The 23,197-nt window shown below is 41.7% G+C and overlaps 1 protein-coding gene and 1 pseudogene across 3 annotated transcripts in view; one reads left to right on the forward strand and one right to left on the reverse strand.

The window, feature by feature from the left end:
* Window positions 1-23,197, forward strand: part of Lrrc28 (leucine rich repeat containing 28) — a 124,507-nt gene that overhangs the window by 16,455 nt on the left and 84,855 nt on the right. For all 3 annotated transcript variants that reach the window (XM_028776697.1, XM_028776699.1, XM_028776698.1), the window contains exons 4-5: window positions 9,180-9,217; window positions 10,508-10,645. In XM_028776697.1, the coding sequence (XP_028632530.1) occupies window positions 9,180-9,217; window positions 10,508-10,645 (176 nt within the window). The remainder of the gene's footprint in view (window positions 1-9,179; window positions 9,218-10,507; window positions 10,646-23,197) is intronic.
* On the reverse strand, window positions 16,236-16,571 carry LOC114628756 (annotated as a pseudogene).

Raw genomic sequence — 23,197 nt, forward strand, 5'->3', positions numbered from 1 at the left:
ACACACACACACACACACACACACACACACACACACACACACACACACAAGCAACCTTTATGTTTTAATCTGCCTTATGTAGCTCAATGGCTGGACACTTCCAAATCTCTCCACAGGTAGCACACATTTCCCTCCAGTATTCCTGAGTTAACACTTTCTAAATCTATATTTTATCTTTGCTGACCTGTTTCCTTCTGAGGCTGCTTTCCCTTTGCACCCACATTTTGGCCATCTCACCCTCCTGCTCCTTCACGCCTGTCATAGCCGACTCTCTTCTTCCTCCCTTGCATTTCTTGCCCAGGAATCTAAAAGTCCCCCCTCTGTCTCCTTGCACAGCCATTGGACGATAGTAACTTTTATTTTCCAATCAGAGCCAACTGGAGCAGGCTTCCTTTAGCCTAGTGCAGAACACTGCACACAGATTTCTAGGTAACATAATTAGCATGAGAAAACAAGCTGCTACACATGCCCACCTTACTCTCTTGAAACAGGACCAGCCACGGAACCATAGTGTGCTGGCTGACTGGCCAGCATGCTCTCAGGATCTTCCTGTCTTTGCCCTCCAATGGTAAGGTTACAGACACACAAAGCTCTCTCTTTTATGTGGATTCTGAGTATTAAAACTGATCCTTATGCTTGCAGAGCAAGCATTTTTACTGCCAAAACCCCTCCTAGCTTCACTTTTTTTGTTTGTTTGTTTGAGTTAGGGTTTCTCTGTGTAGACCTTTAGATGTTCTGGAACTTACTCTGTAGACCAGGATAGCCTTAAACTCAGAGATCTGCCTGCTTCTGCCACCTGAGTGCTGGTATTAAAGGCATGGGCCACCACTACCCCAGCCTGGCCACTTTTGATTTTTAATGTGTGATCTTTTGAATAAGAATGGCTACTATAAGCTCACATCCTTGAATGCTTAGCCACCAGGGAGTGTCACTATTTGAAAAGATTAGAAGGATCAGGAGTTGGGGCCTTATTGGGGCACGTGTGTCATAGTGTCATCTTCACAGCAGTAGAACAGTCACTGAGACATAATGATTCATGTATTTGTGTTGAATTTACCTTCCTGGAAGATAAAACAGCATATATTTTTTGTACTAATTTCATTGTACAGAAAAAGCTGTACTTACTTTCACTTCAGAAAGATGTTTATTCCTGTTCCTTGCTCTGTTGTTATTTGGTCTGAGTGCTGAGATAAAGGAACAGCCAACATCCCTCATCCATCTTTCCAGTGAGTCTCCGTCATTGTCACTTGTCCCATCCTGTTATTCTGAAACTCTTCAAACTAACCAAAGATAAAAACAGTACAGTGAACACCCACAACCTGTCACCAAGATGTTACCACACTCAACACTGCCACTGGGGTTTCCTTGTCCCTTCTCTGCCCGTGTAGTGTGTGCAGAGGTATGAGAAAGCATCGCAGGCAGCTGCCACTTCCACACCAGGACGCAGTCAGTCCAGTGCTGTCTGTCTGATTTCCCTCCTACTGAACAGATCTGCAGTTCAATTGGAAGACTGTTGGTTACCACCAAGGTTCATTTTTTCGTATACAAGATGATGTTTTCCGCAATAATAATAGCTTTGCATCCTGTTTTTATATTCCACTAACTTGATCATTAGCTTATTTTTATTCATCCATTCATTCGTTTTTCTTAATTAAGTCCCTAGCTTAACCAACACAGGATGTGGAAAAGAAGTGACGAGGACATACATGAAGGTTTCATTGAGTTCTTTTGTTCAGTCTTTTCCCACCAAGTATAGGAGCTTAGGCCTCTCTAAGTATTGAGTACTTAGGACTGGGAAGTTCTTTTCCCTGTCTTGTCTGCAGAGTTTTTTCTTTTTAGCTTCAAAGGTTCTCTATTTTTTTTCTTCCTGTTATGTCTTTTATTTTACTAATATTGTAGATTATACTGAACAATACTTGTACATTGAACTAATATTATAATACTACGATAACTTATACTGGTCATAGAATATAATTACTTTTACATGTTTGGGGGGTTAATTAGGTAGTGGAATTTTGCAGCTATTTTTAAAAGAAATATTTCTCTATAGTCTTGTGATATTTATTTTATTTTGTCTTTACTTGGCATCCTAGTATTATTAGCTTCAGAATGAGTTGAGAAGAGTTTTCCTGGTCTTTCATTTTTTCTTTATCTTGTACCTTTTTTCATAAAAAATATTTGCTAAGTTTGGTAGTGGTCCCTGGCTAATCGTGAGCTGACCACTGATGAGCTTCTCTACACTTCCTGTGTGCAGACTTAGCACAGACTGTCAGTGGGCAGCTCATGGTTAGATGACAGACTTCCTGTAACTGCTTACTCTACTCAGTCCCCTAGCCTGAGTCTCTGTGTGGCCGTTGAGACACACCTTGGCCTCTCCATTGTCAGTCACATGACTCTGCTCTAGCCTTCGCTTCTTCTCGCCTATGTAGGACTTGAGCTCAGCAGTGTGAGAACCCAAGGCCTTCCTTAAGTTGCCCATTCTCCGATCTCTGAACCTGTATGCATCCCGCATGTGCCAGTGGTCTGCCGGGTTGCCAGAGCCCTCACGGGCATTCCCTACCAGCTTTTCCTTGAAGTTTCTGGTCTGCCTATTAGTTGTTATAGTTGTTTTCTGCTGCCTAACAAAGCCGTGAGATTAAACGGTTGTAATTTCTTTCAATTTAGCACTGGAGATAGGATATTTCTTTTTCTTTCTTTCTTTTTTTTTAAATTTATACTAGGAATGTTGGACTTCACCTTGTCTATCTTAATTTTTTTGTGTGCGTAATATATATATTACATACATATATATGTATGTTATACACATACAGAATATATATACATGTACACATGTACATATAGTACATATATACATACGTAACACATACATGCACACAGAGAAGGAGAGAGACGGAGAGGGGGAGGGGGAGAGAGAGCGAGAGAGCGAGAGAGCGAGAGCGAGAGCGAGAGCGAGAGAGAGAGAGAGAGAGAGAGAGAGAGAGAGAGAGCGCGCGAGCGCACTTTGCCAGTCAAGTCTTTCATGCAACTCTGAGAACAGTGGAGAGTAATTCTTTGGGACTGTGGCTTGGAAAGCCTTCTTTCTTGTCCACTTTCGTCCAGGCGTCTGCTTTTTAGTTTGCTTGTGAGCTCTTGGCTTTCCGTAATTCTGAAGAGCTGAGCAGTGGGATCTGGGACTAGCACACATGCAAACACAGCAGAGCTCATGCACCATCTGACAGTCACCAGAGTTGTTCTTTATAGATCTTCCCTCATCACTATAGGCCTTGGGCTGATTTCCATAGTTTTATGTATGCTGCTTCTGTACAATTTTTACAGTGTTCTCAATGATTTTGTAGAAGAGAAATTCTTTATCATTTTACACGTCCTTGGTGTATTCTAACTCTCTCCTCACAGCAGGAACTTAACAAAGCCTAGCTTGGCCTCAGGCCTGCTGTGTAGGCAAGAATGACCTTGAACTCCGAAACCTCCTGCCTCTACCTGCCAAGTGTTGAAATTACAGGCATCTGACACCACACACAGCTTACTAGTTACTGTTCAAGCTGCTGTCAACGTGCCAGACAGGAACAACTTACGGCATGGTTTTCAACCTTCCTTCATCCTGGTGTGACCCTTTAGTACAGTTTTTCATGTTCTGGTGACTCCTATCCATAAAATTATTTTTGTTGCTACTTTACAACGGTAATTTTGCTACTGTCAGTGAATTATAGTGTAAATATTTTTGGAGATTTGCCAAATACTGATTTGTAATGTAGATATTTTGGAGGTTTTGTCAAAGGGGTGGTGACCCACAGATTGAGAACCATCGACTGAGGGAAAGAGAGCCTTACTTTGGTTCCCAGTTTCAGAGGGAGTTCAGTGAGCAACTGGGAAGGGCGGAAGGCTAGCTCTGCACTGGATCTGGCAGAGGCAGCTCTCACACAGTGCAGGCAGGAGGCAGAGAAAGGAAGATGAGCCCTTTAGTCAGACTACTGCCTTTGCCCAGCCCCAGCCCATGAGATGGCACCACTCATTCAAAGCATGTCTTTCTCCTCAGTTACCTCTCATTGGAAATGCCCTCACAGGCACATCAGGAGGCATGCTGCAGTCTCTAGGGGATTTTTAGGTGAAATTGACTGTGAAGATTCGCCATCTCACCTAGCAGTGCCTTCCTCCTCAGTGCTGTCACTGTCTCTCCTCACAGCTGTTCCGATGTGACCATGGTCTCTATCAGTGTGGCTTCCCTTGTGTGTGTCTAATGGCTGGTGATGCTGACCCTCTTCATGCACCTGTCTGTCATCAGTGTCTTACGTCAGTTTTTATGTGTAGATTTTAATGGCTCCTGATGTAGTCTACAAAGTCGTCTTTTTTTTTTTAAGTTTTTTTTAAAGGTTTATTTTTATTTTATGTATGTGAATACACTGTAGCTGTCTTCAGACACACCAGAAGAGGGCATCAGATCTCATTATGGATGGTTGTGAGCCACCATGTGGTTGCTGGGAATTGAACTCAGAACCTCTGAAAGAGCAGTCAGTGCTCTTTAACCGCTGAGCCATCTCTCCAGCCCTACAAAGTCGTCTTGTCTGGTGTTACATGTACTTCTAAGACGCAGCCCATCTATTCTTCTTCTGTTCTTTTGCACAGTAAAGTCAGCTTCAGTGAACTCTAGTGCATCTGTTTTGCATAAATATATATATGATGCTTTGATCTCAAGTGGAGAAGCCTGAGACTCAGTGTTTTTCTTTTCCTTCCCTAAAAGTCATGCTTTTGTTGTCGTAGTCCCTCCTGCATTTTTCAGTGTTTCTCCCAGGATTTGGGATCTTGGTTGTTAGTATGTCTGTCTTTCAGCATTTGGAGGCATTCATTCCCTCGGGCTTGCAGTTCATCAGGACAGGTCTATTACTCTCCTATTTATTTCTTTGTATATCAGGTGGATTTTTTTTTTTTTTTTGTCCTCTTGATCTAGTCTGAGGAGTTTCCTTTTAAAATTAGTTTATTTTTGTTGTGATGGTCCTGGGACGGTACTCGGGACTCTGTGTACTGAATAAGTACTCTCCCTCCATGGAGCTGCTGCTCAGCCCCAGGAGCCTCCAGCTTTTTACTCCACTTTGTAGGAATTTGATCTCAATTCTCTTGTTTTCTTTGAGTGTGCTGAGCTTCTGGGGTTTATTGACTTCTTTGGACAACCCCAGACATTGTTGCAGCTCATGTTTTTATCCCTCTGCTTGGTCTTTGGCCCCGACCTGTGAGACTCTTGCCTGCTCATCAGACTGTCAAATATACCCCATAATGGGCAGGACAGTTCTTTTCAGTGTCTTTTTTGTGCTTCACTTTTGATAAACTGTATTTTTCTGCCCTTGAGGTCAGTTACTGTGTTAATTCCATCCGGTTAGATATCTTGGATCTCTAGACATTTCATTTTTGTAGTTCTTACAATGTTCATAAGTTCCATCTAACTTCCTGACTACGATCGTTTTAATTATTTAAATGCCTTATTTGCTAATCATTTGCTTAGTGGGTTTATTTGTATTGATTTGTTTTCTTCCAGTTTGGGGTTGTTTTCCTCACTGGATGGTGAGTTTTATAAATCTTCCATAGTAATGTGTTTTCATTTCTCTTTGGTTTTGCTGTTTGCTGGCATTTGTGTCCGGTTCTTGTATGGCTTGCTTAGAATAGGAGCAATCTCAGATCTAAGGATCTGAGAGGTTAGCCCTCTTGCAAAGGCCTCAGCTGTCTAGGGTCTCTGTGAATGGCCTGGGTAATAAGGGCAGGGCTTGGCAGTGTGCTTGAATGTATGGCTCTCCGTCCAGAGAGCTTTGTGTGCTATTCAGCTGATAGCTTTTCTCCTGTTTTGTTTGTTTGTTTTGTTTGTTTTGCCCACAGTTTATCCTATGCCTGTGCATTTTATTGAATTTAGCAAAGAGGAGCTCTTTTAAGTTTTTGGAGCTGTCTTTTTTTTTTTGGGGGGGGGGTAGTTCCATTGTCTGCTGAAGTCTTAGTCTTTCCCTTTGACTGCTAACTGCCTCAGTCCTGTTAAAGGCTCCATAACCTAGGAGTTCTCTTCTTATGCCATAGTTCAGAATCTCCCGACAGATAGTTAGGGGATGATGTAGCTTGCCTTGCTAGTTCCTTTTTTTTTTTTTTTTTTTTTTTTTTGGAAGCATAGTCTTCGTCACCTGCTGTCGCTGTCTGAGTATAGTTGTTTTGTGGGTCCCATCTGTTTTCCCTTGTTTATAGCAGGCAGGTCAGTCTGGTCCTCGTTACTCATTATGTCTAGAAGTGGAAGTCCTGTTCCTTCAATTAAGAAGATAGCTTTTCACTGTAGAATATGTTTCATAGTTACAGGGAAGTTGTAAAGATAGCACAGAGTGTTCTGGTATACCCCTCACCCAGTTTCCCCTGTGGTTAACATGAATTCAATGGGACATTTGTCAACACTAAGAAATTGATGTTAACATATTGAGTAAAACTTTGTTTCAGTTTATTAAAAAATAAGACAAAAAAGACCAAGCCATTTGCCAAAGTGACTGTGCCCTTAAGTGGTATTTGTACAAGAATGAATTTAATTTCCTGCAGTATTTCAGCAAAATGTGTGTTAGCTACTTTGAAACATCAAGATTTCAGTTATTCTGAATTTTAAAAAAATGATAAAATTGAAGATCCCAAGCCTGTGGTCACAATGACCCACAGCACCCAACAGCAGGCATGTTCACTGGCCTCTCAATGCATCCCCACAACACATCTGAGAGCTCCACGCCTCTGTCCTCTAGTCCCCCAGACACCGGCCAACATGCTGTTTTGTGACTATAAATGAGGAGACTGAGGGTGTTGTTAGTGCTCCCGTGGTCATGTGACTATGAACTGCAGTAAAGACAATGGGGTGCTCTGGTAGACCTGTCACCCAGTTATTAAGGAGCGGCTAGCTCCCTGTACCATGTGAATTCTCAGTTGGTTGTGTCCTAAAATTATTTGTGGAATTGTGATTGCGTTGTACTTAGTGCACAAATGGATGATCTTCTGGAGATCCTGCTAGTTCCAATGTGTAGTTAGGGTCAGAAGCACTGTAGTGCTATATAGCATCTTTATTATAATATAGACACACATTAGTGTATTAAAATGTGTTGTTAAGTTTCAGTCATAATAGTGGGTTCTCTAGTATATATTTTGACTTGGACATTTTCATAGGTAAAACTCCAGACAAGTATTTGATTGAAGCAGTTTCTATTCAGCTCTGCTTCTGTTCTTATGTGACGGCATCTGCTTTTTCTGTACAATAAATACATATTTACATACCGTAGTGAGTGTGCCTGCACATTTATTGACAGTCTTTTGGCACAAATGACCTTTATCAAGAGCGCTTCCCAAAGTCTTGAGTTCAAAATGTGTAATCAATTCATATGCACTAAGTGAAGAATGAGGTCTGTTTTAAGTGCACACTTTGTTGAATTGTGTCACATGGTTATTGAGTGAAGGCTTGCTGTCTGGCAAACACAGGAGCCAGTCCTACAACAGCGACTTTTGCCAAAAGAAAAGGCTTTGCTGCTGGACCAACAGGCAAGGAGAGCAGGAGCTCTAGACTCAGGTCTCTCTTCTGTCAGTTAGTGGCGATGTAGGAACATGGAAGGAAGGAGAGGAAATGCTTGTTGGCCAAATGGTATGGCAGGGGTGCTTGTTTCTCTCCTTGGCTGTGGACTTTATTGTGTTCTCCTGAGGATTTTGAGAGTGTGATCTGGTCAGACAACCTGGTGGCTTCTCTTCATAGCAACTTTTGAAAAACTAGCATTAAACCTTAAGAGTCATTAGTGAAAAGCCTTTAGGTATTTCCTGGAGGAAAACGTTCACATCTGAGTATGTCTGGTCTTAGCTGATTTCAAAACCCACAGGTTAATGGATCCTCTACAACACTGGTTTAGTTCAGCATAGAAAAGGCTTCACAAATTTTTTCTTTTATCATTCTGTACTTACTGACATTTTAACGTTCACTAAAGATAATCAAAATGCAAAAGAAAATCTCTAAAGTTATATTTTAAAATACTTTGGGGATTTATTTTTTACCTATAATAAATTGGCTGGTTTGAAAGTCAAGTGTTCTAAAATCGAGTTGTCTACCTCACAAGAAAATAAGTCTTATTACTGATTTTATTTTTACTGTCTGATCTCTGGCAGTCACAGCCTTTGGCTCTGAATATGTGGTTTCAGATGGTACCTGGAGTCTCCACCAGAGTGTGCCAAAGATGCTTCAGTGGGAAAGTGTTGATGACTTAGACTAGCCTGGACTTGCAGGTCTTTTTAAAGAAGACTTCTGTTGCTGAGAAGTCAAATTTCTGTGCCTTGGCATATGAATATTTCTGTGGATACATTAATGAACATTTAATCTCTATTCTTGAGTTATAGTAAGCATGACAACTAGAGATATCTTTAAGAGTTTTGTTTTGAAGATTATTTTGTCTGAGTGTTTTCCCTGCAAGTACATATGTGCCATATGCAAACTTAGTGTCTGTGTAGTGAAGAAAAGGAGTGTTTGTTTTCTGGAATTGGAATTACGAGTGGTTAGGAGCCACCAAGTGGGTGCTGGGACCCTGGAAAAACAAGTGTTCTTAACGGCTGGCCGAGCCAATTACACTTCCCTTACTCCACTTTTACTGTTCAGAAACTAAAACTGATATCTCCTTTTGCACAATAGGTATTGATTTTTCTTTACACAATAAATCTATTTCTGAAAACTAAAATTATTTAAATGAACAGGAGGTACTAGTAATATTTTTAAAGATTTGTTTATGACAATATACACAGTGTTCTGCCTGCATGTGTGCCTGCACACCAAAAAAGAGCCCTACATCTAATTAACGGTGGTTATAAAACATCACATGCTGTTGCTGGGAATTGAACTGGGGACCTCTGGAAAAGCAGCTTGTACTCTTAACCTCTGAGCCATCTCTCCAGCCCATAGAACCTAGTAATTTTTTCATGAGGTTAAATACCTTATGATTTTTTATATTAATGATTTTAAAATGACTAAACCAGAAAAATAGATTTAATATTTGTGATTTAGCATATTATTCTCAAAGTATTAGCTGTTGATATCTCTGTGTGTTTGGGGAAGTTTTGCTTATATTTGATAAGTTTTCAAACAGAGCTTGTATTAGCTGGTTATCTGACCAAATACTGAATAACAACAACTCCCCCCCCCCCTTTTGTCACAGGTACCTTCACTCAAACAACATAGTTGTGGTTCCAGAAGGTAAGCACATAAGCACACTTACAATTCTTAGTTTGAAAACAGTGTCATTTGTATTTTGCTTTATGAACACATGAGCCCCAGACCTTGTCTCTAGCTCCTTAAACCTATTTTGGTTGGTGAGTTAGGGAATTTTAATCTAAAGGACTTTCAGTTTATTTGCTTTAAAATGTAAGTCCAGTTAAGAAAAATTAAATGGAGAAGTCTAAAGACATTAAATGGCCAGGAAAATTACTAGGCAAACGACTAGTGAAATAAGAAGGGAGACAGTGAAATAAGAACTATGTGCAATTAACTAAGACTTTAGTTACATATAAAGTAATGTATTCTTTTTATTTTAAATATTTATTTATTTATTGTATTGATGAGTACACTGTAGCTGTCTTCAGACACACCAGAAGAGGGCATCCAATCTCATTACGGATGGTTGTGAGCCACCATGTGGTTGCTGGGATTTGAACTCAGGACCTCTGGAAGAGCAGTCAGTGCTCTTAACCGCTGAGCCATCTCTCCAGCCCTTCTTTTTATTTTAAAGATTTTTTTAAAATTTATTTTATGTGAGCACACTGTCACTGTCTTCAGACATACCAGATGAGGTCATCAGATCCCGTTACAGATGGTTGGGAGCCACCATGTGATTGCTGGGAAATGAATTCAGTACCTCTGGAAGAGCAGTCAGTGCTCTTAACCACTGAGCCATCTCACCAGGCCCCAAATAATATATTCTTTAAAATTTTTGTGTGTGGGTGTGTGGGGAGGGAGTATGTGGGGAGAGGGTGGCAGAGGTGCAGAGGACCATTTTGTAACTTGTTCCTCAGATTATCTTTTTTTTTTTTTTGCGGGAAATCTCCCCCTGGGCTGGAACTCACCAAGTAGGTCAGCCCTGGACCCTGTCTCTGCATCTCTAGCTCTGGGGCACAAGCATGTGCTGCTAGAACTTTTTAAACCTGGGGTTCTGGGGACTGAGCTCAGGGCTGCTTGCTGGCAGGACAAGCAGTTAAGCAGCTGAGCCACTTCCCAGGCCCTGCTGGCCTCAAACTCTACTCTCCTGCCTCAGCCTCCCAGGACCACCCCAGCTGGGTTCATCTTTGAATTCTTTCTTTAGTCACACATTCCCCTGTTGCTTTAACAGTTTCACTTGTTCTTCAGTTAATTATCTCAAGGTAGAAATACTCTCCCCTTTCACAACTTTGTTTTCAAGTTGTGTGAGTGAAAGACAGAGAGTCAAGAGTGAAGCGGTCACCTAGGAACACTGAGTCACACTCATTCCGCCTCTCCCTTTTCTCTCTGAAGCCATCGGGTCCCTTGTGAAACTCCAGTGTCTGGATCTCAGTGACAATGCCTTAGAGATCGTTTGTCCAGAAATTGGTCGTCTGAGAGCGTTGCGTCATCTTCGATTAGCTAATAACCAACTACAATTCCTACCTCCAGGTAATCCCTGTCTGTATAGTTTGTTGTGTGTCAGGAATCTGTTTTTAGTAGCGTGTGCACCAGCAGCGGGTGTTTGAGTGTATTTGCAAGTATCTGTTTGAGGATAAAACAAAGGACTGTAGGTGAGACCTGACCAACCGTTCTCCTGGTGTAAATGCAAGTGGACGGTGTCTGTTTTGGGGCTACTGCGGGGTGCATTATGATGAGTGCCCATTCATCACTCTTCTCATTGCCGGGCAAGGGTTTGTGTGAAGAGCTCTGAAGTTTACATCAAAGAATGTGAGTAAATTTGGATGCTTAAGGTGTCTCTTTGTAAAAATAGTATTAATTAAGAAGTTAAATAATATTTAACCTCATATAATGAGTCTCTGCTTCCAACTATATTCAATGCATAAACTTTCAAGTCAGTGAAGAACACAATTTTCAGGGTTTATCATGTGACTACCTTTGTGGTGGTTGATCATTCCAGCTTTCAAGTTTCTCTCTTTAAATAGTTTGAGAGTTAGATGCTCTTTTGAAGACTGCCCAGAAAGTGTATCAACAGGGATAGAAGTTTTCATGTTTGACCCTAACACATGTGTAATTGGGTGCTGGGAATGTAGCTCAGTTGGCAGAGTGCTTGCCTAGCATGTATGAAGCCCTGGATTTCGTCTCCAGTATTGTACAAACCAGATACAGGAGGATCAGAAGTTCAAGGTTGGCCTCATCAACTTGGTGGGTTCAAGGCCAGCCTAAGATACAAGAGACCTTGTCTCAAAATTCAAAACAAAAGAATGAAATGCATGAATCGAATACAGTGCTTACAAACCATGCTTATATGCATACAAGAACACGGCACTTCTGTTCCATATGGGTGTTCTGCTCTTTGTTCTTTGCTGTGTATCACATTTGTGGTGGAATGTGGTCATTTCCGTCCGGTGCATTCCCAGAAGTTAATGGTGTTTTTCTAACATCATTTGACTGCCTCTTAATAACCACTGAAGGTATTTATTTCCTGACTGCTTTCATAGAACTTGTTTTATCTACACTTCTGTTCCGCAGGAATTCAGGCATGCGATTTTTTTAGTTTTCCAGTTTTGTTTCTGTTGTATACTCTTGGCTGTCCTTGTTTTGTGATATTTTATTCTGTAGAACTGTGTGACTTGAATAGGATTTAGGTGAACCACAAGTAGGTTGTTTGTTTCGTTTTGTTTTGAGACAGAGTCTCTCTCAGTGTGTAGCCCTGGATGTCCTGGAACTCCATAGCTCTGCCTGTCTCTGCCTCCCGAGTACTGAGAAGACAGGTATACGCCACCACGCCTGGCCAAGAGTAGGTTTCTTTCTTCATAGGCATCCTGTGTAGCTCTGGACAGGCCCTCCTACTTCCTTGTCTCACATGTATGCATCTCATTGTGAGGTCATTTCAAATATTTGATTGTGTTGGGGACAAGTATAAACATCTCCCTGATGTTTGGCTGTGTTTTGAGGCATAGTATAAAGAAAATAAGAGAAGGGTCTCTCCTGTTCTTCTTTGACAGCTGTAGACACTAGCTGATATGTGCTGGTAGCCCCTCCTACATAGTCAGTCCATCCTTTTGTATAGCTGATTTGTATGCTGTATTCCCTCAAAAGGCTTACCATTTTACTGTAGTGGTTTGTCTGTCTTGTATGTGTATGCATATGGGCTGCCACTTTGTGTGTGTGTGTGTTTGCATGCAAATGCTTCGAAAACCTTTGAAAACAATGTCATAGCCATTAATTGAAATATGAAAAGTATTCAGGATGTAAATTAACACAATACACATAAGAGCTTCACAGCAAACTGGACATGTAAAGACGAAGTGTGTACACTCTTAAAAGCTCAGTGTTCTATCAGTTTCTCAAACTTACTCACGACTTATAAGATAACTAGAAGGTGGCTCTTGACAAATATCCATTTTTCTAAAAACTCTTTCTTCCTCTATTGGATTGTAAAGTAATGCTGTTATCCTCTGTGTACCTTTGCCTTTTCTCAACATTCAGCTGTTCCAGTTGCAGGTGCCTGGCAGAAGCAGGAGGAATGTTTTCCTAGGAAGTTTGGAAGAGACAGAGTGAGGGTGATGGGGGATTGTAAAAGTTGATTTGCTTTATTTTCTGGATTATTGTACTGTATTGTGATATCTTCTCAGGTGCTAGGTCAGACATGTAGATTAGAGTAAAAGAAAAGGGAATATTAAGCATCCAGTAGGTTAAGCCATCTTGCTTTCCTTCCATATCCCACCTACTTGAGCTAGTTCTAGCTGCGTGGTGTCTGTGAGCTGCAGCCAACTGCTACATGGTGCCAGAGCCTCCGAGACTCAGACTGCTTGTGTGGGGTGTCAGAGCTGGAGCACACTGATCTTGTCACTCAGCTCTGCAGCCTGTTGTGCACCACACTGTCCTGTTAGTGGTTGGGAAGTCAGTCATAGCATCATTGCTAGCAGGTTCCTGTATGACCTAGGGCGTTTTCTGTCACCTCTTCACCTTTCATAATATGCCTGCTGCTCCTCCGTGTGATGTCTTTTTGCTCCCACTTGACTGTAATAATACGGCACAGGGTGCGCAGAACAGTAGACAGATAGCATGAAGGCATGTGAAGGAACTGCAGCTCTTCTGAGGACTGATCTGACTGTGTGTGAATGGGATGTTTATCAAGCCATGCCGAGTGTTCTTTGTGTTTCTTTTGTAAATTAAAAACATGAACATATTATTACTGTACATATGCATATTTCTATGAATGAAGTCTTTAAATATTGCATTATTCTTATGTGAAAATATGACGTGTGGGTATGTGGGATGTGCCGTGACACATGTGTGGAAGTTGGGACAGCTTTGTGACGTCGGTTTTGTCCTACACCTTTCTGTGTGGTCCGGGGATAGGCTCCAGTCATTAGCATCTGCAGCAGCCACTCTTAGCTGCTGAGCCATCTCATTGGCCCTGTTACTGTACATTAACTATACGAACTAATAGACTTCGGTGTGACTGTTTTCTTTTCTGTTTTTAGTTAGCCACAGGTTCGAGTGAGACGTTTCCTTCATAGAGCTCATATTGTTGTCATTGCTCCACCCCCTGTCTCCCTCTGTTTGTCTCCTTCCTCCCCTCCGAGGAGTCCCTTCTGTTTCCAGAGCACGTACTGCTACCCTCTCGCCCTAAAGCATGGTCCCTGTATGGGCTTCTTTCACAGAGAACGGTTTTGAATAGCGCTCCTGCTGTCCATTGAGTATATGTTCCTGCATACATTAGTCCTTGTTTTTATTTCAAAATAATATTCCATTCCGTAAGTACTCCGTTCCTCTTGATGGGCATATAGACTTTTCAGATATTGATGTTCATACAAATAAAGCTAATAAAACACAATGGAACAAGGCTTTTTGTGGACATGCTGTTTTTGTTTCTTTGGGGTAAAATAGCTCAAGAATGAAAGTTGTCGCTTCACAGGGCAGATGTACATTTAAGTTTATAAGACATTTCCTCAGTCGTCAGAGTGACCAGCTCAGTTCTCACCCTTGGGCAGTGTGTAGGAGGCTCCTGGCCCCGCCTCCTAGTGTGGTCCTGTCGGCTTCTCCTGCTTATTTTTAGCAATGCTACTGAGTATAAAAATAGTCCCTTTATTTTGAATTTTGTTTGTGTTTTCTTCTTGCCTGAGAGTGACAAGTACCTTCTCCTGTGTTTACAGACTATTTAGAACCTTTCCCTTGATTTGCAGAGACAGCTTCCTGTTTTACATGCTGGTGATTGGCCTCTTCAATTGCTGAGAAGATTTCCATCACCAGTGCTGCTCCAGCCCCATCCCATGAGAGTTCTTCCTGCCGTCCCACTGAGGCGTTATTTGCTTCTCTGTACTCTAAAGATTTCTTGCCTCCCAGAAATTTATCTTGGCTTTCTTATTATCTCCATCCCCCGGTTTTCCCTAGCTGAAAGCCCCAAGTACCTTGGGAAGATTGCATCAGCATATGTGCACACATGCCTCTGTGTGTGTGTGTGTGTGTTACCTTTCACAGTTGGACTGGTTTCTCATTAGCCTTTGTCTAGAGCAGATTTCTTTTTCTCCCTTTCTTTCAGTCAGGGCATAGTAGCTAGGGATCTTTCTTTTAAAGTGGGTTGTCACTTATTAAAGTAGGCTTAGGATAGATAATCGTGACCTCTTGGCCAGTGCATTTTAGGAACTATGATTATGTGGCATTGCCAGCTGTGTTGGTTGTTACAGGAGAATGGTGATCTCTTACGGCTTTTCAAATTTCTAATTTCACGTGCATAGGTGTTTTGCCTCCATATATGTCTATGCGCCACATGTATGTCATGACTGTGGAAGCCAGAAGTCACGGAATCTCCGAGGACCGGAATGATGGCTGTGAGCTGCCACGTGAGCGCCGAGGCTAGAATGCAGGTCCTTTAGAGCAGCCAGTGCGCATAACTGCTGAGCCGTCGCTCCAGCCCCTTCCTAATTTTATTTTGTAGCTAAGTGCACATGTGTGTCTGTGTGAGGGTGTGACCATATGATCTCAGAGGCAGTGGAGTCAGAAGAGACCGTCAGACCCCCTGGAGCGAGAGTTAAAGGTGATTGCATAACTGTGAGCTACCTAGTTATGCATGCCAGGAATTGAACTCGGATCCTTTATAAGAGCACTGCATGCCCTTAGCTGCTGAGCCGTCTCTCTAGCTCAAATTTTAAAATTTCTGTTTTCTTTGAAATTTTTAAGCAGTGTGTGTGTGCACTCATGCATGTGTGTCTGTGTGTGTTGTGTGCAGGTGTGCACATGTGCTTGCTAAAGCACATGCATGATGGTCAGAGGACAATTTGAGGAAGTTGGTTCTTTCCTTTGACTTGTGAGTCCTGAACATCAAATTCATGTCACCAGACCTGTTGGCAAGCACCTTTACCCAGTGAGCCATCTTGCCATCCAAATGTCTATATTTTGAAGTTGCCCTTCCCACAACTGGCCACCATGGGTTGTGGTTCTTCTGTGTGTCCTATTCATTTTCTTTTGGGTTACATGCACACGTTTCCGTGTTGGATTTTATTTCCTGTGATAGCTTTTCTCTATGCACCCTTAGTGCTCGAGACACTGTGTGCCATACTGTCACGGTGACCTGACAGTAGCATAGCCATGGGCATCCTTCCTTGGTGCCCTTTAGACCTATACCTTTTCCCTGTAGATTAAAATGCACACGTGCTCATCATTCTCTTCTCTAAATGACTTTCTGCTGTTTGTACTTCTCCGTAGCATGAAGCACTCCCTTCACCATCTCTTGTAGTGCAGCTATCTTTGATTTTCCTGGCTGTGGAATTCTGAGTTGACTAGATTTCTTTCTTTAAGGGTAACTTTCCATTTCCCTGCCCTCCTTTGTGTGTGGCAAAAGTCTGTTGTTTATGCCATTGTTCCCACCTCTAATGGCCTTCACTACTGCTGTAGGAAGGTAGTTCTCATTATCTGTAGTTTGTCTTGATGTATGCTTTTTTATGGTTACAATAGACATTTACTTAAAATGAGGCATATGTAGAGCAAATAATTCTTAAATTGTGATTCAGGTGGAAATAACTTCATAAAAATATGGTGAGACCAGGCACAACCACAGATCTTAACTACAACATCACTTCTTCCCCCATTCTCCTCTCTCCTTTCTTTCCCGAATACCCTCTTTCAGATAGGGTTCAAGGTAGAATTTGTCCTCCTCATATTTTGTCCACTGCTCTTTAGACAAGACCTGATGCCTCATAGTCAGGTCCAGGGCTCTCTTAATTCGAAACATTCTGTCATCGTAAAGGTCCTCAGGAAGCTGTCTCATGGCTTCTTTTACGTCTTCAGTTTCATGTATTGTATCATCTCGAATTAACCCCAGTTTATTGAACCCTGAAGCATTTTAATACCACTTTTGAAAACCATCTAGCCGCTTGCTTGATGCTGCAACAGTGGGTCTACCCACCATTTTGACATTTGATGTATTTTTAAAAATAATTATGTCTTCTTTTTTTTTTTAATTCCCAGCATTGAAAGTTGTCTGTCATTTCTTCAAATATTTTTTCTGCATCACATTCTGTTTGTGGAACTTGTTACATGTTAAATTGGTTGGTATATTTCTGCATATCACTAGAACTTTGTTCTTTGTTGTTGATAAATCGTTTATTTAATGTTTTAGCTGAAATAGAACTGTATCACTTTTGCCCATCCTTTTCTCACCCCCATGTCTCCTCTTAAGGGGGATGTGGTAGTCTTTCTTCCTTTAATTTTTAGTGTTTCACAAACATTCCCCCCGACTCCATCCCTCTCCATGGTACACACACATACACACACACACACACACACACACATACACACACACATATATAAAACTACAACTGGCAGGCTCATTTTGTTGATGATGTGCTTGTGGTTTCAAGGTTGACCACTGCATTGGACAACAGATAAGGGGGCTAATTCTCCTTTTCCCAGCGGTTATTAGTTTTCCATAGTTCTTTGTCTGTGGTGAGACCGCATGAACTTTTCCCTATGAACATGTCCATTGATATTGCCTTTATTCAAATCTTGTCTGTGCAGCCATTTCTAGGAGAAACTGGTTCACAGATGACTTGGTGGTATTATGGTTCTTAGAATATTTCTGCTCCCTCTTTGATGTCCCCTGAGCCGCAGATACAGGAGTTGTTCTGTAGATATATCTGTTGATCTCTGGGTTCTATCCACTTGTGGTTTTTTCCGTGATGGTTTCTACTTGCTTAAAGACAAGCTTCTTTGATAGTAGTGTAAGGGTCCATGACTCACTGAAGAATGGTTCCCAGACTCAAATAGTATGTAAATGCAAAGAGTGTTTTATTCTACAGAAGTCCAGAATGCTGGGGTCGCCCATTACCAAGATAGAGAGACAATCAGATGAGCTCACGGATTTAAAGCACATTGGAATTCATGAGTAGATAAGCTTTATCTTACTCTGTCTCTAGGCATTCCAGAACCGTTATTGGAGCATGAAAGCTGGAGCCTGGATTTTTTTCTAATAGTAATTGACTTGCCTGGGCTTGCCCAGACTTGCCCAGTTCTTAGGCCTAGTCTCCTTATCTGCCAATTTGAAGTCTGTCATGGAGTCAGCCTAGCCTTCTCAGTAGCAATACTTACCTGTGGGTATAAAGATAATATTTGGAGTGTAGTGTTCAGGATTATGCTGGTCTCACAAAGTGGTAGTAGTAGAGTCCATGGCCTCACTAGCTCTGAGAAGCTGACCAGATTTCAGTACCACACACAATTTCTCTCCTGTTGAATGGTCCTTAAGTCTAGTCAAACAGCCTTTGGGTGCCACTTTTTTTTTTTTTAAAACCTCTTGTTGTAAAAATTGGGTGGCATGTATCATCTGTCTTCTTCCTGACTGTGCTCTGCAACCTACTGTTCTGCTCCTCTCCTTTAGCCCATGGCGATGCTATAGGGAAAACTGCCATGGTTGATAAGCAACAAGTCTGTCTCTTGTGATTCTGGAAGCTGCGAAGTCTAAAATCCAAGTGCTGTGGATACTTCCTCGTCTACAGGCAGAATGGTGTCTTCTTACCACCTTCTCTTGATTGAAGAGCAAGAGTCTCTGAGGTCTGACCCCTGCAGAAGGCCCTCGTCCTCCAAGGCTAGGATCTTCCTAAGGCTCTCTTTCTGGTGCCATCACATGGGTGAATAGGTTTCGACTTGAAATTTGACGGACATCAGCATTCAGACCGTGATGGATTTTTCACCATTTTTGCAGGTTTTCTTCTTAGACTCACTTTTTTCTGCATTTCCCAGGAGTTTTGTTTGCCTGGAACTCTGCTCTCTGCCTCTTTAGCTTTGTGATGCTGGGCTGCTTTGTGTTTTACTTCCTTGTTCTGTGGCCTAGAATGTGTTGCTTGGCAGAGAGCTGGGCCCACCGTGGACCTCATCTCTCCTTTCCCTTGTTTCAAGGATTGTAGTTTAGTGGTGCATGGTCTTTGCTTCAAAACAGCTTTCCCCATTGATGCCCTTTGATTTTTTGTGAGTTTTTGTGGAGAGTGAATTCTTTTTCAATTTCCTCTCCTTGGCTGCCATCAAAATTTCTGTTTGATATTGTCTGATTTCTCATGCTTGCTTACCTTCAATCATGTATATTCATAAGTTTGTAACACTTTCTTTTTTTTTTTTTTTTTTCGAGACAGGGTTTCTCTGTGTAATCCTGGCTGTCCTGGAACTCACTCTGTAGACCAGGCTGGCCTCAAACTCAGAAATCCCCCTGCCTCTGCCTCCCAAGTGCTGGGATTAAAGGCGTGCGCCACCACCGCCTGGCGTTTGTAACATTTTCAAAACTATTACTTTTCTATGATCCCTGCATCAAAACTATAACATTATTTGCTTTTGAACACATCTAAACTAATATCCTCTGGATGGTTTTTCTAAGTTGATGATACAAAGTCATATATATTATGAAGAGAAATATTACACAACTACAAGTAGAGTATTGTTAATGAAGAGCCCCCATCAGTGGAGGTAAACTTGCCAAGTACTTTATTGTGTAAAGGCCCATGACACTGGACAAAACAGAAAAACTAGCTAATCCTCCAGGCAAACATGCTTGGTACTATTGTGACCATCAGTTCCCTAGGACTCCCACTGGAGAAGCTTATAGTATAAAAACAACAAAAGGGACCAGGAGCCTGAAAAGATGTTGCTCACATCTGGTTTATAAATCAGGCTTTTATTTTATTTTTTTTAATGCTTTAATCCTTGAAAAGCTGTTTTGCATACCAAAAAAGGAAGGGCTTTTTCGCTCAAATTAAAACCATGAACGGATTGTACTTTAGTGGCTAAAAGCATGTACAAGCCCAGAGCTGTGCCTTCATGCAGCCAGCACACAGAGTTATGCCTTCCATGGAGCCACACAGCTGTGTCGGTCACATCACCAGCACACACAGACAGCTATGGTTTTCATGGAAGCAGCACACGGCTGTGCTCTTCATGTAGCCAGGGAAATTTTCTCTGAAAGTCATCCTCCAAATGTGACTTCTTTTTCTTAAAGTTATTTTATTTCTGGTTGCTTCACTCAGCTGAGGCTTAGTGCATCCTCTTAGGGCAATCGATCATGTTGGTACCCAAGCAGCTTCGAACTCTGCTCACTAATCTCTGTGGAGGAAGAGACTCAGCCTTTTGCAGAAGGCCCAGTACTCAACCCTCTGGCCTCCCTGCTGCTTGCTACTCTGTTGAATTTTATTGACACAGAGTAACCAACTGTGGCACAGGCTGACAAATTGGGGCAGGTGCTACATTGGTTCTTTAAAGGCATGGCTTCCCGTCTGTAGTTGTAACCCTGGTTGCACAGGCTCTGATCCCCTGCACTAGTTAACTTTTCTAAGATTGTTAGATGGCTGAGGAACGGACACTGGGTTCCTTCATTATCTATCCCATTGAGCTCACCTTTCAGCTCCTTAGCAGTCAACTCAAAGGCAGCATTTTGAAATCTCAAAACACAAAATACCGCATTATGCCCGCTGTGTCCCAGTGATCTAGTCTCTTTACCCTGTACTACGCTCCTTAGGCAAACTGTAAGTCATCCCAGGTAATGTTGTTCCCCCTCCCATCGCTTTGTTGCTGAACACACAGCTGAGAAATGGTCCCTCTGGAAAGCACTCCTCCAGTGTCACCAACACTGTATGTGTGGCCGACATTGGATAGCTGACTTGGGAGGCTGTTTCTGTTGCTTAAACAAACATGCGCATTAGATCAACTCAGCTACGGAAAGTGGGCGTGACAGTGCAGAATGGAATCTGGACTCAGGCTTCTAAAGAAGAGAGACCGGGTAGACAGGAGAGAGAGGAATTGGCTATATTATGATAACTAGTTGTTATTTCAGTAGAGAGCTGAGAAAAGATTGCCTGTTTCGACAATAGCAGGAGAAAGGGCAACGACTGGCCGTCATCCCAGTTTGCCAGAGTAACCACCTAACAAGTTGTCCATCTTAGGTCACACTGAGAGCTTGTGCATTGAGTAGTCTATATTATAGACTTACAGCATGTGGTAGTCAATACTTCAATAGAAAATACTTCATAGTATAATTAGATATATATAGCTTTATGCAAATATTTTATTTAGGTGTTTACATAAAATCAGTATACTGGATTAAATGAAATATGTAACTTTCTCAGAAAAAAAAATGAAACTATGGCTTTTAAATTTTATTTATATACTTTTATAAACTTTGACAATTTGGCCAGTAATGGAAGATAAAAATATCCATTAAAATTCTTCTAAGGGAAGGAAAATGTTTTATTTTCTGGACTGTGAATCTTTCTCAGTGTGGAATACAGAAAATATTCCTTTTTAGGAAAGGTGTGAAGGGAAATGGTGGAAAACTTGCCAAATGTATGAACAACAAAAGTTCATTGTGACAGTATTTTTTTTTAAATAATTTCAAAACCAAGAGAAGTAAAGTTGGTGCCTGAGATTTGATGCCTCTTACATATGTCTTGCTGCTACCCAAGGCACACTGAGTTTATGCTCACAGACCATTCCTCTGTGAAGTGTCATGGCAGCTAGTGTCACGGAAACCTGTACTCAGTGCTCGCTCTGTCCACAAGCAGTTGTTACACCAGGACTTTTCCAGGCTTGATGCTGTGTGGGGACTGCAGTGATGCCGCCACGGTCTGCAAAGGGAGGGGAAGAAGTCAGGTCCAACCTCAGGGACCAAGCTGGCGTGTGAGTGGTTTGCAGAAGCATGCCCACCTCCTAGTGTGCACCATCCAGTGCTTCCAGAGCTCTCAGACTTGAGGTTTCCTTAGTAAAACTGTAAGAGAGGTTGTGTTTGCTATGATAGGAACCTGTCCTGAGTTATAACCATTTTTTAGGGTTGAAAATGAACAAGTCAGAGTACTTTTTACAGCCTGATGACTAGAGATGTGTTCTTAATCTTCTGGGGGTAAATGTTCTTGAGGACTAATAAAATGTGTTTTCTTAGGTATAGCCTGTGCATGAACTCTCAGACAGGGGATTCTTTTTGCACCTAAATGAGCTTTCAGTATTTTAGAGGTAGCAGGGAGAAATTTCTATCAGTCTTTTGATGCTTTGGCAGAACTTGTATCATGTTTATTATAAAGAACTTTCAGGTATTAGACACAGTCTTTCTGTTAGTAGTGTTTGATGCATTGTGTATGCTAACCAAGCTCTGAGAACAAGGCTCATTTTGACATATAAGCAAGGATTATATCTTCATATTGTAAAAGTTTGTCAACTTGACACAGTCTCTATTACCTTGGGAGGCAGTCTCCCTGAAGAGAGTATCTAGGTTAGGTTGGTGTGTGGGGTTTATCTTGATTACATTAACTGAGGCAAGAGGCCCCACCCACTGTGACAGTGAGCAGAGCACTAGCAGACATGGAGGAAGGTGCATCGCTGTGCCTTTGACTGTGGACAGAAAGTGGCTCACTGCTTCTAGTTCCTGCTGCCTTGCTTCCTGTGCGCTACTTCCTGTGCACTGCTTCCTGTGCACTACTGGACTCTGACTTGGAATTGTGAGCCAGATAAGCCCTTTCTCCCTTCAGTTACTTTTCTCAGGATATTTTAATCAATAAGGAATAAACCCTAGATTCCTAGATACATAGTTATTTTATAACAGCTTAAGTTTAATTTTTCTGCCTTGATATCAATTTACTACTGTTAGTGACATCACCAGAAAATTAGAGTTTCATGTTAAACGTGATAACTGAAGAAAACAGACCTGGTAGCATATAGGTTAAGTGCAAAAGTATATCTTTAGAAAAAATGTTTAGTATGTAAAACAATAAACTTTGTGTTTCATTTATTATTTAACCATATTATTTGAAGCATAAGTGTTGCTTTATTTCATCTGCAAATTGGGTCTTAACCCTATTAAAGGTTTTAATTGAAATCTGATTGTCTATTCTGTAAGTGATTTTATGGTTAATGATTGTATTAATGAATGAAAAGCCTTCCTATTTGCCAAGGAGTCGATGTAATGAGAAGCAGTTAAAGGAATGTAGTTTGATATTGCTTGTTAACAGCCCTCCCCATGTGCATAACAGTTGGCGCTGGCAGTCTCTGTTTAATCTTTTAAACCACCATTTCTTCAGATGCTTTGATTTTAAAGCAGACTCAGTTTTCTCTGTTCATTTATTTATAGATTTAAAAAAAAACCCAACAACAAAAATCCCCCCCCCCTGGTGTGAAGACACTTGGCTTTATCAGTGAGGTGGGGCTGCAGAGATGAGTGTCCTTACATGCGGATGGCAGACACCGTGAGTTAGTTACGCATTTCCTCTGCTCCCTGCCCGGGTCTGCTGACATTCCTGCTTTTAATACAATTTGGAGAAAGTTAAAGCCTGGCAATTTGCTATAGTTTGGGTTTGAAGTGTCTCCCACAGTTTTCATGGGTTGAGGATTTGGCCTCCAGCTGGTGGTGCTCTTGGGAGGCAGCGGAAACCTGAGGAGACGGGCCTACTTGGAGGAAGTAAGTTACTGGAGACATGCCGTTGATGGGTGTACCTTGTCCCCAGCCCCATACCCTCTCTTGTTCCCTGCTGCCAAAAGAGGAGCAGCTCTGTTGTGCTGCATGCTCCCTGCCAT

The sequence above is a fragment of the Grammomys surdaster genome, unplaced genomic scaffold (assembly GCF_004785775.1).
Source record: "Grammomys surdaster isolate TR1022 unplaced genomic scaffold, NIH_TR_1.0 271, whole genome shotgun sequence".
In the NCBI taxonomy this organism is placed as follows: domain Eukaryota; kingdom Metazoa; phylum Chordata; class Mammalia; order Rodentia; family Muridae; genus Grammomys; species Grammomys surdaster.